We start from the raw sequence: 14,852 nt of genomic DNA on the forward strand, positions 1-14,852 counted from the left end.
CCTCCGCCTCCTGGGTTCAAGCAATTCCGCCTCAGCCTCCCGAGTAGCTGGGATTACAGGTGCCCGCCACCATGCCTGGCTAATTTTTATATTTTTAGTAGAGATGAGGTTTCATCATGTTGGCCAGGCTGGTCTCCAATTCCTGATCTCAGGTGATCAGCCCGCCTCAGCCTCCCAAAGTGCTGGGATTACAGGCGTGAGCCATGGCGCCCTGCCTTTGCTGATTCTTAAGCCATTAATTGAGTGTTACCAAGTTAAACCATTGAAGGGGAAAGAAACATAAACAAGATACAGCCCTAGTCCTCAACAATCTGGTCTTGACAGAAGGCAAGATGACATAAATATTAAACCAAGGTATGAGGAACTATGCCACGGGAAGACAGAGGATCCAAGGAGACAAGTTGCTATTGGTGGGATGGATCAGTTGTCTTTTGAGGAACTAGGTCTCTAAGGCAGACAGATGGGGAAGGGTGGGCAGAGCGACGTCACAGAGAACCAGGAGAGTAAATCATTTGTTTGGGGCCTATCGAAAGCACAGGGTGTGGGGGATGGGCGAGAGAGATCTGGGTAAGACGGTGAGAGTCATGTCATGTGGAATGTGACTTTTACTGTATAAGCAGTTTTTTTTTTTTTTTTTTTGAGACGGAGTCTCGCTCTGTTGCCCAGGCTGGAATGCAGTGGCCGGATCTCGGCTCACTGCAAGCTCCGCCTCCCGGGTTCACGCCATTCTCCTGCCTCAGCCTCCCGAGTAGCTGGGACTACAGGCGCCCGCCACCTCGCCCGGCTAGTTTTTTGTATTTTTTAGTAGAGACGGGGTTTCACTGTGTTAGCCAGGATGGTCTCGATCTCCTGACCTCGTGATCCACCCGTCTAGGCCTCCCAAAGTGCTAGGATTACAGGCTTGAGCCACCGCGCCCGGCCCTGTATAAGCAGTTTTTAAAAGAAATGTTAAAGTGACAGTTCTGTTTTGGCCAAGTGATATTTAAAAGGGATGTTATTTTTCTACAAGTCCAAGCAATAGGAGGCTCAGGCAGTCCTACTTTGTGGACTCCAGGTTCGAGTTCAGTGGTGCCATGATAGCTCAGTGCAGCCTTGAACTCCTGGCTTCAAATGATCCTCCTGCCTCAGCCTCCCAAGTAGCTGGGAAAACAGGCGTGCCTCGATGCCTAGTTACTTTTTTTTTGGTGGTGGATAGAGGCAGGCCAGGCTGGTCTCAAACTCCTAGATTGAAACTATTCTCTTGCCTTGGGTTCCCAAAGTGTTGGGATTACAGCTGTGAGCCACTGTGCCCAGCAATTTTTTTTTTTTTTTTTTAAAGAGACTGGGTCTTGCTCTGTCACCCAGGCTGGAGTGCAGTGGTGCAATCATAGGTCGCTGCAGGCTTGAGCTCCTGGGCTCAAGTGATCCCCCTCCTGAAACTCCCAAGTAGCTGGGACCACAGGTGCATGCCATCATGCCTGGTTAATTTCTTTTTGGTGGAGGATGGGGGTCTCCCTGTGTTGCCCAAGTTGATCTCAACCTCCCGGGGTCAAGTAATCCTCCCGGCTCAGCCTCCCAAGCAGCTGGGACCACAGATGCATGCCACCACACCTGGCCTTTAAAAGTTTTTTTTGTAGAGCTGGGTTTTGCTATGTTGCCCAGGCTGGTCTTGAACTCTCAGGCTCATGTGATCCTCCTACCACAGCCCCGAGTCACCTGGGATTACAGGCACACGCCACTGTGACTGACTCCTGAAAGACTCCTTACTTAAAGACTGCTGACAATCTACAGAGGAAAATGAATAAGGGGCAAATACTCCTTCCATCCTGTTGGAATTCCCAGATACCAAGGAAACAAAACACAGTAGAGATCTTTAAAGAAAATGCAAAGCTTTGCTGAAGGCTCCCAGTTCAGAGTGGTTCACAAGGTTCACAGACAAGTAAACGAGGCACATTAGCAATGAATTTGTTTTGAAGAAAGCACTTAACACGAAGCTTGCTTATGAAATCCTCCATACCTTTGCTGGACCTCTTTGATGTTTTCTTGTTTCCTTCGGAGGTAATTTCAATTTCGTCAGGATTACCACCTTCATCTTCAATTGCCTAAAAAGAAGGGAAAAGTAAAGTTGATCCAAAAAGCCAGCACACACACTGCTTTCAGAGAGCCTTCAGGTGACAAGGAAACTGTATTTTTAAGATCAAAAAGCTGCTGCCGCCCTCACCGCCCAGGGCCTCTGGCCCATCCACTCATCTGTTATCTTGCTCTACACTGGAGACCGACTGACGCCACCAGTTCTTAGCTGGGTGGTCCCAGGCGGGTTTACTTAGGTGCTCAGTTTTTGCTTCTTCCTCCGGAACATGCGGCTAATAATAATATAGTACTTACCCTGGAAGGCTGTTGTGAGGATTCTATTAGCCATGAAAAGGAAGCACTCAACAAACAGTAGGCTTATCTGGTTCATCTTCTTCCTAAGCCCAGAAGAACTCAAAAAGGGAAAGGCACACTCTCCAATTTCTTCTGACTTTACTCACAAAATACTCTTTAACCCTCCAGGGACTCCCTCCACACCGTGCCTGTACTCAGTACTGTGTGGATGGAATACTAACGCTCACTGGTTGGGATCCTACTGTGTGTTACACACGAGACCAGTCACGACGTGCATGACCTCATCCGATCCCCGTCATGTACATTCACGACTGACTCCAATACCTCATTCTCCACCACTACGTGATTGCGCCTCATCAGATATAACAATTTCTTGGCACGCCCAGCCTCCCACCCCAGGACTCTGTCATTCACTTCAACAATGCCTATCCTCAGCACAGTGCCTGGCATCAACTAAGCCATCAGTACAGAACATGTCAATCATGATGATATCCCTAGAAACTTAGCTTCAGGTTAGGTTTTACTGATAACTTTTCCAGTCTTTACTCTCCTGTCCCATGAGCACAAGTTTTGTTCACATCATTTCATGTACTGTTTTATTTGCAGAGTTTGGAAGCCTCAAAGTTTCCCAGGTGGGTAAGTCTGAATTGAGATAGGGCGTGGGGGTTCCACAACTCATCTTGACCAGCAGCAACAAAAATCTCTCCTTTCAGAAGCCAGAAAAGGGACTGAAGTTCTTTCCCGGGATCAAGGAAAAGTACAATCACCAAGTCCCTCATCCTTTTCCCGGGGACAGGCAATTCTGAACCACCACCAGGAAAAGAGAAGCAATGCCCTAGGCAGGTGTTTCGTTTCCCCCTTTTGCTCTTTTGTCCTTCCTGGAAAAAATAAACCCAGAAAGGGGCAACAACAGGATGACAGAAATGGGAAGAGAACGAGATCAGAAAACTCCAGACTGGCTTGGGTGAGTAGCAGACAGGGATATGGGCTGGGGGTATTCGTGTTTTGGGACCACATCTTGAAGAAAACGAAAAGGAGGAGAAGGAAGAAGGAACAAATCTATGCTCTCAGAGATGACAGTGAGTGATGGGAAGTCTCAGTCACCAGCTTGACAGGAAGGTTCAGGGCCATCACAGCAGCTTTTCAGGCTTATGGACCGTCCGGGGAGAAAAAAAGGATAAAGCCTCTTAATTCGGCTTAGCTGATGGGAGACCCTGGTGGCGGGGCACCACACCTGACCAGCCGCCAATCTCCACTGTCTGCGTTTTCTCTGGGTAAATATGTAGATCAATGAACTTCCTGCCTTGTCTGAGTAAAGAGAGAATCCATAGTGAAAAGAAACACAAGTTTGAGCTTTTAAAAGGCCCATGTGACTCTGGCCAAGACAACTATCCACTCGAGCTCAGGGTTTCTCATCAGAAAAAAAAAAAAAAATAATAATCTCTACTTCTCATCACCAATTAATAATAAAGCCCTGCGATCTCCGTAGTTCCGGAGCCAGGATGGTGGAATGTCGTCACCAGCCCCACCGCCTGCAGGGCCTGGGAGGGTGGGCGGCCAGGCGGAGCGACTACAGGGGAGAGGTCCCAGAGTAGCCAGGTGGAAGAAATGCAGAGAAAGAAACCGACAGGAATAAGGAAACCGCAGGCGGCTAACCTTTACTTGACTCTCTGCTTTTCCAAGGGATCCCTTTGAATCCCCCAAGGTAGGCGTTAGAGCCCCTGATCTGCAAATGAGGACTCGTGGTGGCACAGGGAGAAGGGAATCGTGATGGCAACCACACACCCAAGTGTTTACATGCGCCAGGCAGCACGCCAAGCCTGCTCCACTCAACCTTATTTAATCCCCAAACCAGTCCTATTGCTTTTTTTCTTCTTACAAAGAGAGGAAAATAAAAATAAAAATAAAAAAAGACTCTGAAGGGGTTCAAGGTCTTCTGTGTCCAAGATCAGGCCACGGAGAGCTGGCAGGGTTCCCGAGTCCAGAGAGACTGACGGACCAGGGGAAGGCCAGGCTCTGCCCGCCTCCCGGGCAGTTCTGAGGCTGGTTTTCAAGTCCACCCCAGGTCTCCCCTCATTTCACATTTCGGGTCGCTACCGTCAAGCCCACTCTTCCTTCCTGCCCTGCTACTTCACCGGGCGAGTACCGGCAGACCGGGAAAACGGGCTTGCGGTCGTTTTTTCAATTTTTCCCTGTGAGTATGTCCTACGGGTGTCTCCTTTGAAAATCTGCCCCGATTCAGGCTGGTCGGTCCCCTGTGGGTCACAAAATCTCTTCCGTGGGGAAACCAAGCAGCAGGCCCAGGAATCCCACGGCCTGGGTTCAAATCCCGACGCCGCCCGTCCTCGGCCAGGTGACCTTGGCCGAGTCCCTTCCCCTCGCCTAGGAAGTGAGGGTTTCAGGGTCTCCCCTCCAGGTACGGAGGTGGGGACGAGACGAGGGGAGAACCCTCCCCTCGGGGGACGATGTCATCCGTCACCGCTTCTCCTGCACGCGCGCCGTTTTTCTGGTTCTCCCGGCCCCAATGCGGCGTTACTATTTGAACCCAGGCCCAGCCGGCCAAGGAACTCTCGCCGGGGCCTGGGAAGAGCCGGGGGACGCGGTAACACCAGGTCCGGGAAGGCCGCGAACGGGGCCGGGGGCGGACGCCAGGGCCCGCGAGCCACCGTCGCGGCCAAGAGGATCCCAGACCCACCCTGTGCCCCCCCTCGGGGCCCCAAATCCACCTTCTTCAGCCGCTCCATCAAAACGCTCTTGTTGCCGCTCGAGTCCACATTCCGTTTCCTCAGCTCCGCCCGCAGATCGATCACTCGCAGGTCGCTGAGGCGCCGCGTTCCGGTCTCTGACGAGGCGGAGCTCAGAGCCGCCGCGCCCGCCGCTCCAGAATCTCCTAGGCCTGACAGAGTCTCCGCCATTCCAGGGACCCTGGCTCCGCCGCCCACTTTCCACAGGACCGGGCCGGTTTTATCAGGCTCCTAGCACAAAATGGCGCCGCCTGCGAGGGAACCGCTCCAGTCGCCCCGGCGCGCCTCGCTTCTGCGCAGGCGCACCAAGCGCAGGCTCGACTATCCCGGTTGCAACTGCACATGCGCAGTGAGAACAACGCGGGGATGTGCGCAGTCGCGTTGCGTCTCGCCAGCCTCCCGCCGGGAACTGCCGGGACGCATGCGAGCTGCAGATTCGGCGCCTGCGCGTGGTGCCGGTGAACGCGCGGTTGGTCGACGCGCGAGCGTCCTTGCTGCTAAGTACGCTTGCGAGGCGGTGCGCGTGCGCGTGCGCGGCCGCAAAGCGGGGCGGGAGGAAACGAGTGCGTTTTCCTCTTAGGCGGCGCCATTTTGTGTTCAGAGCCGCTCCAGCTGCCGGCGGTGTGCGGCTGAGTCGGTGGCGAAGACGGGAACGCAACGATGGCGGAGACTCTGCCAGGGTCGGGCGACTCGGGCCCTGGCACGGCTGCTCTCGGCCCGGGCGTTGCGGAGACTGGGACGAGGCGACTCAGCGAGCTGCGGGTGATCGATCTGCGGGCGGAGCTGAAGAAGCGGAACCTAGACACGGGCGGCAACAAGAGCGTCCTGATGGAGCGGCTCAAGAAGGTGAGGCGGAGCGGGGCTCGGGGGTGGCGCAGGAGGTTCGGGCACGCCCCCGTCAGCGCCTGTCACCGCGGCTCCCGGACCCGGGGCGCCCCGGGCCCGACCCGCGTCTTGGCCGACGCCGACTCGAGGTGTCGGGCACACAGGGGGCCGGCTGTGTGACCTTGGCCCGTTACCGCCCCTCTCTGTGCCTTCCTTCTTATTCTCCTTCTACCTTTTCTCTTTAAGCGCGCTCAGCGTCCGGTCTTCTCGGCTACCAGGGCGGCCCCGGGACCCCTCCTGGGGCTCCCTTTCGAGCCTTGGCTCTGTGACCTTGGGCAGGTGCCTTTTTCTCTGTGCCTCAGTTTCCTTCTCCGGAGAATGGGTGTCTGGCGGACTCCTGAGCTTTTACAGGAAAGGGGGCGGTGCTTGTTCTTGCCCCAGGGCCTTGGCATTTACGAAGCTGTCCACCCGTGTCCCCCAGATCTCGTGGCCGGCCCCTTGTCATTTCGGGTGTGCCTGAGACATCACCTTCCCGAGCGCCCTCCCTAATGCGCCGCCCCACCTCCTTGCCAGCTCATTCTGCGTTTATGTCGCACCTCGCTGAATGCAGGGGCTAAATGCAAAATATGAAGGGGTTGGGGATTGTCTGTCTCCGCAACTGGAACAAACTCCTTCAGCATAGGGAGGGAGGGAGCTTGTGGGTGCCTAGTCCTGGACCCGGCAGGTGGCAGGCACTGAGGGAATCTCCCCAGGGTGGCTGCTGTTCCTCCTCACCAGCGGTGGCCAGCCCTTCACCGAGGCCGGGCCAAGTGCAGCCTCTCTCTTCTGATTTGTCCCATCATATAACTTTCAAGTCCAAGGTTGGGCAGTGTCGAGTTGAGTTGCGGTTTTGGAACTGGTCCTTGACCCCAGTTCTGGAGCTCCTGCTCACAGCCTCCCTCTCCTTTGTTATTTGGACCCAGAGAGACCCAAGCTGTGCGGGATTCCTCCTCCGCCTTTTGGGCTTGCGGCCCAGATAGCTGACCCGGAGTTGCTCTCTACAAGGACGCGTTTGCCTTTGTTTCATGGGAGGTTGTTACTTGTAAGGAACAGTGTGTGCCCTGCAGCTCTTAATCATGTTGTAAAACTCATCTGTCCCTAATAGGCGGTTAAAGAAGAGGGGCAAGATCCTGATGAAATTGGCATCGAGTTAGAAGCCAGCAGCAAGAAGTCAGCCAAGAGATGTGTTAAAGGTATTTACTTGTACGTATGATGCTTGGGGCTTGAATGTTTAGCGAATTTAGAGAAATGGTGTGTAGTGCTCTTCCCGCCCTCTAGGCTGGGAGAACTTCTCTGGTCCTCGGTGTCTCCCACTAAGAGTTAGTCTGGCTCATCACCACCTAACAAGTAGCTGTGTCAAGGGCACAGGGAGGAGGAAAGAGATGTACGGGTGCCAAGTGCAATTAAAATATACGAAAAACATTTCAGCTTCTGCCATTGGGATTAAAAGTCAACTAGAGAAAGACAAGCTCTTAAAGCTACTTCTACGGGTCTGAGGAACCAAATGTACCTACTTGGCTTCCTTCCTGGTTCAAAAAAGAGGTCTTAACGCAAGGAAAAGGACACCAACCCGAGACTGAATAGAACTCAGCTTTGCTAGGGTCCAGAGTAGATTGTTGGGGTATTTGCACTCAGCCTATTTTTTTTTTACTATTATGGTTTTTGAATGTGAAGATTTAATTCACAAGACCGTTAAATTGATCAGGTTAAGGTGTGCAATTCAGTGCTTCCTAGTGCATACACAATGCTCTGTGACCACCGCCACCATATCCTTCTGGATTTTCACTGCCCCAAAAGGAAACCCGGTCCTCATTAGAAGTTAGTTGCCTTACTTTTCTCCCTCCAGCCCCTGGCAACTACTAATCCATGTTCTGTCCGCATAGATTTGCCTATTGTGGATATTTCATGTAGATGGAATTGTACAACATGCGGCCATTTGTATCAGCTCTCACTTAACGTAATGCTTCAAGTTCATCTGCGTTCCAACGTGTATTGGTACTTCATTCCTGTTGATGGCTGATAACAGTTATTTTTGGAAGCACTGAATTCCATAAAACTTTGAAGCTTTGACTATCCTTATTGGTATTGTCCTCATTGTTAGGTTTTATGGTGATAAGGATAATATAATTTATCCTTATTATATTATTATATTATAATAATATTATAATAATATAATTTAGGTTTTCTCTGCAGGGGGCCTGTTTTCTTGGAAAAGTGCTAAATTCAGGCAGTGGAGGATCGGTGCTTAGAAAATAGAAATTGTGGCCGGGCGCGGTGGCTCAAGCCTGTAATCCCAGCACTTTGGGAGGCCGAGACGGGCGGATCACGAGGTCAGGAGATCGAGACCATCCTGGCTAACACGGTGAAACCCCGTCTCTACTAAAAAAAATACAAAAAATTAGCCGGGCGAGATGGCGGGCGCCTGTAGTCCCAGCTACTCGGGAGGCTGAGGCGAGAGAATGGCGTAAATCCGGGAGGCGGAGCTTGCAGTGGGCTGAGATCCGGCCACCGCACTACAGCCTGGGCGACAGAGCGAGACTCCGTCTCAAAAAAAAAAAAAGAAAATAGAAATTGTGCATTTTTTAACAATTTCATTGTTTTTTTAACAACTTTTTCTTAATGTGTTTCATAACACTAACTGTTTAAAACGTGTGCATGTGGTTTGAAAGGTTAAATCTTTTAGTTAGGTTGCATAAGAGCTTGAAGTTAAAGTTTACTTTTGAAACATATATGTGTTTTTACCGTTCTTGTGACTGTCTGTATTTCAGCTAGAAGGCCTGACTGCCTGTGCAGATTCAGAATGTGAGAGACTGGTCTACAGCAGGAAATATAGTTTATCTCTTTTGCTTAGGTGTTAACTTATGCATGATCTGAATTTTTTTTTTTAATGGTTGGGAAAACTGCTTAACAATAAAGTTTAAAAGTTTTTTTATGTAGGTGCTCATTTTAAAACTGTAAAGTTCAAGACTTACTCAAACTATCCTTGGTTTTTAGCAGGAATTTAACAGGGAATTTTTTTTTTTTTTTTTGCGATGGAGTTTCACTCTTGTTGCCCAGGCTGGAGTGCAGTGGTGCCGTCTGGATTCACTGCAACCTCTGCCTCCCGGTTCAAGCGATTCTCCTGCCTCAGGCTCCCCAGTAGCTGGGATTACAGGCGCCCGCTGCCACGCCTGGCTAATTTTTTGTATTTTTAGTAGAAACGTGGTTTTACCATGTTGGCCAGGCTGGTCTCGAACTCCTGACCTCAGCTGATCCATCCGCCTGGGCCTCCCAAAGTGCTTGGATTACAGGCATGAGCCACCGCGCCTGGCCTAGCAGGGATCATTTCTAATGATCTTTGCATCATTAGAAAAACTAAACTTTAGCTGAGTGCTTTGAAGACCTGCCTGAATGTCTAGATTAAAGCTTAGGTCGATTCAAAACTACTTGGAGTTAGTGTTTTGACAGGAAAGCTTGGATGATAAAGTTCGTCTTGCTTTAAAAATGATACATGTAGCCTCAGCTCTAGTGAGGATTAGAAGGGCTTCTGATACCTTCCCATTCCTTTTTCGGAGAAGTAATCAAGCCCAGAGAGAGCCCAGGTCTTCATGTGGAGCTCAGCCCCTGCAGGCCTCATCTTCCATCCTGAGCTACTGATGTTCTCTAGAGGTGTCAGGGCACCTGGCTAATGGATAAAGCGCAAGTGCCTTAGGACTTTGTGGTTGCAGTTAGAGCCTGTGATTACATACAGCTGTTAGATCAGGAGACACTCAATTACTTTTCTTTTCGAGCACTATGCAGCAGCGTTCAGTTGAGTCCAAAGTTGGACTCATTCTGGGAACTCACCAGTAACTGCTTTGTTGCAAGAATTGAAGCAGCCAAACTTGTTGAGGGAAAGTGTCCTCATTATAAATCAGAGTAAGAGTCTTCAGCAAAATTAGGAGTCCTAGGCAACATTGTAGGTGGGTTTGGAAAAAATAAAACTTGGATGAAAAATTTAAGTTTTAGATGCCATGTGGGATTACAGTTGGATTTTCTTACATCTGTGTCCCTGACAGCGGCAGCTTTTCGTTGGCCAATGCCAGGTGCTGGGGATTGGGGCGTCGCCTGTCTGCGCCACATTAGCTTTTCGGTGATGCTCTATGGTCAGCATTTCTCCTATTTCCGTTCTATGTGGGCACTGCAGGCTACTATTTAGGGCCTAGAAATTGGGTGCAATTACCAAACATTTTTAGACACGTATTTCAGAAGGATATGCTGTGTTTAGATGTCATGGGAAGTGGGACAGCTGAGTTTCAGAGTGCCAGCTTTGGAGCTCAACCAAAGGAGCTCAACCAAATTCTCATGTGTCAAACGCAGATCATAAAACCTGCTAGCGTTGTTAGGCGTCTTAAATGATAGACTGGAAAAAGCTCACGTTGCGAGACATGCAATTAAACTGCATTTCTTGAGTGATTATTGATAACAGTGGTGAGTGAGACTCTTAAGGTGTAGACCCTGCAGGTTTTTTATGTTTAATTTTCTTTTTTGAACAATTTTTGGAAGTAATACTTTTAGATAATTTGGAAAATGTAAAAAGTATGCATGTGAAAATAAAATTCTCTCTAATCTTACCCCTGAGTATTTTAACTCTTGTTGGTGATTATCTTAGCCTTATCCACCTGGATTTTATAAACATCCTCACATATACGCTCGCATGGATACAAATAGACACCGGCTTTTAAGAAACGTGTATCTTTTTTTCTGTTTGATTTTTCTTTATGGGTGTGTGTGTGAGAGAGACACGGTCTTACTCTGTTGCCCAGAGTGGAGGGCAGTGGCATGATCATGGCAGCCTCAAGCTCCCAGGCTCAGAGCACTCACCCACCTCACCCTTGCCAGTAGCTGGGAGTACAGGTGCATAACACCATGTCTGACTAATTTTTGTGTTTTTAATGGAGATGAGGTCTCACTGTGTTGCCTGAACTTGTCTCTTAATTCCTGGGCTCAAGCGATTCACCTGCATTAGCCTCCCAACATGCTGGGATTACAGGCGTGAACCACCGTGCCCACACTGTGGGCATTTTTTCTGTTTCATTAAGTATTCTTTAAAAGCATACATTCTTTAAACATTGTGAGACATTGGATGGTGTCCCACGGGGTTTCTCAGTATTGGCACTGTTGACAATTTGTGCCGAATAATTCTCTGTGGTTGGGGAGTATCCTTTGCATTGTAGGGTCGTGACCAGTGTCACTAGCTGCTGATGGTAATGGCATTCTCCCAAGTCGTGACAACCAACAGTGTCTCCAGAGATTGCCAGCCATTCCCCCCTGTTGTGAACCACATCTGAATGAAAATGTGCTGTAATTTGTTTCCCTTTTGGGTGTTTAACAGGTACAATAAGACAGATATCTATGTTTCAAACTCCTTGTCAGATATCCTAAGACTCAAATTCCTGGAATAAAGGGTGTGCACATTAGTAAGGTTTTTGATACATACGGAGCCTCAAGTTTATTCTCAAGGTTTCCACTCTTGGTCCCCTCCAGCCTCCTTTTGCAATACCTAGCAGAATTCTATCAAATAGTTATTTTGTGGTCACAAAACCCAGGATGATTCTCGACTTGATGGCAGCCTTTGCCTTTTGCCTTGGGAGGAAAAAAAGTTTTTGAGCTGAAAAATGACAAAGACTTACTTGAAATGGGTGGAATATAGGGAGAGCCAGCAAATCACTAACTCGATATGTTATTCTATGTTGCAATTCGTTGGTTACTAGATGGGTATTGTATTTTTTTTGTTGTTGTTGGTTGAAAATGCCTGGTTTTATCCTTTGTTCATTTTTTGTGATTTTTTTCTTAGGTTTGGAGTGTTTTTGAAATATTTGGAAACTTTTAGATATTTTGTGGTAAATCAGACTACTCTGATAATCTAATAGGAATCCTAGATTTTCATCTCCCTATTGATGTATTACTTAGAACACCAATTGAGGCCGGGCGCCGTGGCTCATGCCTGTAATCCCAGCACTTTGGGAGACCGAGGCGGGTGGATCACGAGATCAGGAGTTCAAGACCAGCCTGGCTAATATGGTGAAACCCTGTCTCTACTAAAAATAGAAAAATTAACTGGGTGTGGTGGTACACGCCTGTAGTCCCAGCTGCTGGGGAGGCTGAGGCAGGAGAATCGCTTGAACCCGGGAGGCGGAGGTTGCAGTGAGCTGAGATCATGCCACTTGCACTCCAGCCTGGGCGACACAGTGAGACTCCATCTCAAAAAAAAGAAGAAAACAAATTGAGACAAAATTATGTGTGACAGGAGAGAGGAGACTTTTAGTTTCTCTTGTAATGTGTTCTGTTATAAGATTGAAATCTATTGTGCATAAACTAATTATGAGGTAGAACTTGAGTGTTAATCTGATTGAACAATTATTCTGTAATTAGGACTGAAGATGGAGGAGGAAGGCACAGAAGATAACGGCCTGGAAGATGATTCCAGAGACGGGCAGGTAAGTGATGTCAGGGTAGAGACGACAAGCAGCAGCTCCCTGTCCTGGTCCAGGTGGTCATTAACAACTCTTCTTCCTCTTTACAGGAGGACATGGAAGCAAGTCTGGAGAACCTGCAGAATATGGGCATGATGGACATGAGTGTGCTAGACGAAACTGAAGTGGAGAATAGCAGTGCTCCAGATTTTGGGGAGGATGGCGCGGACAGTCTTCTCGATTCCTTTTGTGATAGTAAAGAATACGTGGCTGCACAGCTAAGACAGCTCCCGGCTCAGCTCCCAGAGCATGCTGTAGGTAACTTGGAGACACAGCGGGTTGTGCCCGTAGCCCCGAGGCACCTGGCGCTCGCGTGCTGCTCATGTGAGGGAGAACACAGCTAAACCGCCGTGAACACATAGTTCAGTGTCTAAACCCTGCTGTTAAACCATGTCCATTTAAACGCTGTGTAGGTCAGGGATTAACTAATAGATAGCTTTTCTGTAGTACTGGGGAGTGTTTTTATAATTGGCTGGGAGACACTTTGAAAGCATGCAGTAAGTCATAAAATAGAAAGCTCTGACATAAAAGATTTTCGTTTTCTGAGATGGGGTCTCACTGTTACCCAGGCCGGTCCTGAACTCTTGGGCTCCAGTGATCCTCCTGACTAGCTAGGCTTATTGGCACAGGCCACAGTGCCCAGTAAGTTTTTTTCCCTGTAAAAAATAGTTTTAAGAAACAGAGACGGTTTATTTATTTAGAGACAGGGTCTTACTCTCTTGTGCAGACTGGAGTGCAGTGTTGTGATCATAACTCACTGCAGCCTCAGCCTTCCAGGTTCAAGCAATCCTGCAGAGCTGAGACTACACTGAACCACCACGCCCAGCTAATTAAAAAAAAATTTTTTTTTTAGAGATAGGTTATCATTAGGTTACCCAGGTTGATCTTGAACCCCTGAGCTCAAGCAATCCTTCTGCCTCAGCCTCCCAGAGTGCTGGCATTACAGGTGTAATGCCGCACCCAGCTCAAAAATGGTTTCTAATCTCATCGTGGAGATATTCCTTTTAATGTTGTGTTTTTTTGGTTTTTGTTTGTTTGTTTTTGAGAGGAGTCTCACTCTGTCACCCAGGCTGGAGTACAGTGGCACTCACTGCAACAACTCGCTGCAACCTCCGCCTCCCAGGTTCAAGCAATTCTCCTGTCTCAGCCTCCTGAGTAGCTGGGACCACAGGCACGCACCACCAGGCCCAGCTAATTTTTTTGTATTTTTAGTAGAGATGGGGTTTCACCTTGTTGGCCATGATGGTCTCCATCTCCTGACCTTGTGATCTGCCTGCCTTGGCCTCTGAAAGTGCTGGGATTACAGGCTTGAGCCACTGCGCCCAGCCACCGGGCTAATTTTTTATATATTTTGGTAGAGACAGGGTTTCATAATGTTGGCCGGGCTGGTCTCGAACTCCTTACCTCAAGTGATCCGCCTGCCTTGGCCTCCCAAAGTGCTGGGATTATAGGTGTGAGTCACCACGCCCAGCCTCTTAATGTTTTAAGCAAGGTTAAGCAGTTACATTAAAAGATGTAAAGTACAGTGAAGACAAGTACCAATCCTGCTCCCCAAAGGGACTGACTGTGAGCATCCTTGTATGTAAAGGAGGACCTTTGCTTAGGGCTTTCCCAGCTTTTCACTTCTAGTGTTTTGGCATAGAGCTCTCTGGTGGGGCTATTCAGATACCACAAGCCATCACTGTCTTCGAGCTGATCTTCATTTTAATCCGACGTCACGTGCCCAGTAGGTGGTTTTATTTCCTTAAGGCATTGCAGCTTTCAGCTTGGGGGTGGAAATGCCTCGTAGGACTGAACCTTAAACCTTATGGTCAAAAGTCATTGCCTCCAAATTTACCCTCCTTTGACCTAGGGCAGCACTGAGGAACTGATTAGCTGCCTTTCTCAGCCTGGCGCTGCTGTGTGTTTATTATTTTCAGAGTGTGTACTTCTCAGTTAATGGAGGCATCCAGGTCATGGGTTCAAATCTAGAAAAGGAAAAAAGAAAATATTTGGGAGCGATCTTTTTGTAGTTCACTTAAAAAGAGCTTCAAGTTTAGTAAAACTTGGTGATAAGTTTTTCTTTTGTTTGGCATGTAGTAAAGAGAGAAAATGACCAAGTTAGATGTTTGTTTTTAATAAAGTAGGCTAGGAGGGCCGGGCGTGGTGGCTCACACCTGTAATCCCAGCACTCCAGTAGGCTGAGGTGGGCGAATCACCTGAGGTCAGGAGTTTAAGATCAGCTTGGACATGGTGAAACCCTGTCTCTACTAAAAAATACAAAAAATTAGCCGGGCGTGGTGGCGCGTGCCTGTAATCCCAGCTACTCGGGAGGCTGAGGCAGGAGAATCACTTGAACCCGAGAGGCGGAGGTTGCAGTGAGCCGATCACGCCATTGCTCCAGCCT

At 48.9% G+C, this 14,852-nt stretch overlaps 2 protein-coding genes across 9 annotated transcripts in view; one reads left to right on the plus strand and one right to left on the minus strand.

Moving 5' to 3' along the window:
• Positions 1 to 5,445, minus strand: part of SAFB (scaffold attachment factor B) — a 46,360-nt gene extending 40,915 nt beyond the window's left edge. For 4 of the 5 annotated variants that reach the window (XM_033199537.1, XM_033199535.1, XM_033199536.1 and 1 more), the window contains exons 1-2: positions 5,091 to 5,445; positions 1,997 to 2,081 (exon numbers count right to left, since the gene is read on the minus strand). In XM_033199537.1, the coding sequence (XP_033055428.1) occupies positions 1,997 to 2,081; positions 5,091 to 5,279 (274 nt within the window). In that variant the 5' untranslated portion in view covers positions 5,280 to 5,445. Of the gene's footprint in view, positions 1 to 1,996; positions 2,082 to 5,090 lie in introns of those variants that run through there. The other variant, XM_033199538.1, reaches the window with a different exon arrangement.
• Positions 5,446 to 5,476: 31 nt separating this feature from the next.
• The window catches only part of SAFB2 (scaffold attachment factor B2), a 36,960-nt gene continuing 27,584 nt past the window's right edge, over positions 5,477 to 14,852 (plus strand). For 3 of the 4 annotated variants that reach the window (XR_004434289.1, XR_004434290.1, XM_033199532.1), the window contains exons 1-4: positions 5,477 to 5,954; positions 7,078 to 7,165; positions 12,366 to 12,430; positions 12,517 to 12,720. Coding sequence is in view for 2 of the 4 variants with exons in the window: in XM_033199532.1 (XP_033055423.1) it covers positions 5,769 to 5,954; positions 7,078 to 7,165; positions 12,366 to 12,430; positions 12,517 to 12,720 (543 nt within the window). In the remaining 2 variants the exon portion in view is untranslated. The remainder of the gene's footprint in view (positions 5,955 to 7,077; positions 7,166 to 12,365; positions 12,431 to 12,516; positions 12,721 to 14,852) is intronic. The other variant, XM_033199533.1, reaches the window with a different exon arrangement.

This window comes from Trachypithecus francoisi, unplaced genomic scaffold, assembly GCF_009764315.1.
Source record: "Trachypithecus francoisi isolate TF-2019V2 unplaced genomic scaffold, Tfra_2.0 Lachesis_group5, whole genome shotgun sequence".
NCBI lineage: Eukaryota > Metazoa > Chordata > Mammalia > Primates > Cercopithecidae > Trachypithecus > Trachypithecus francoisi.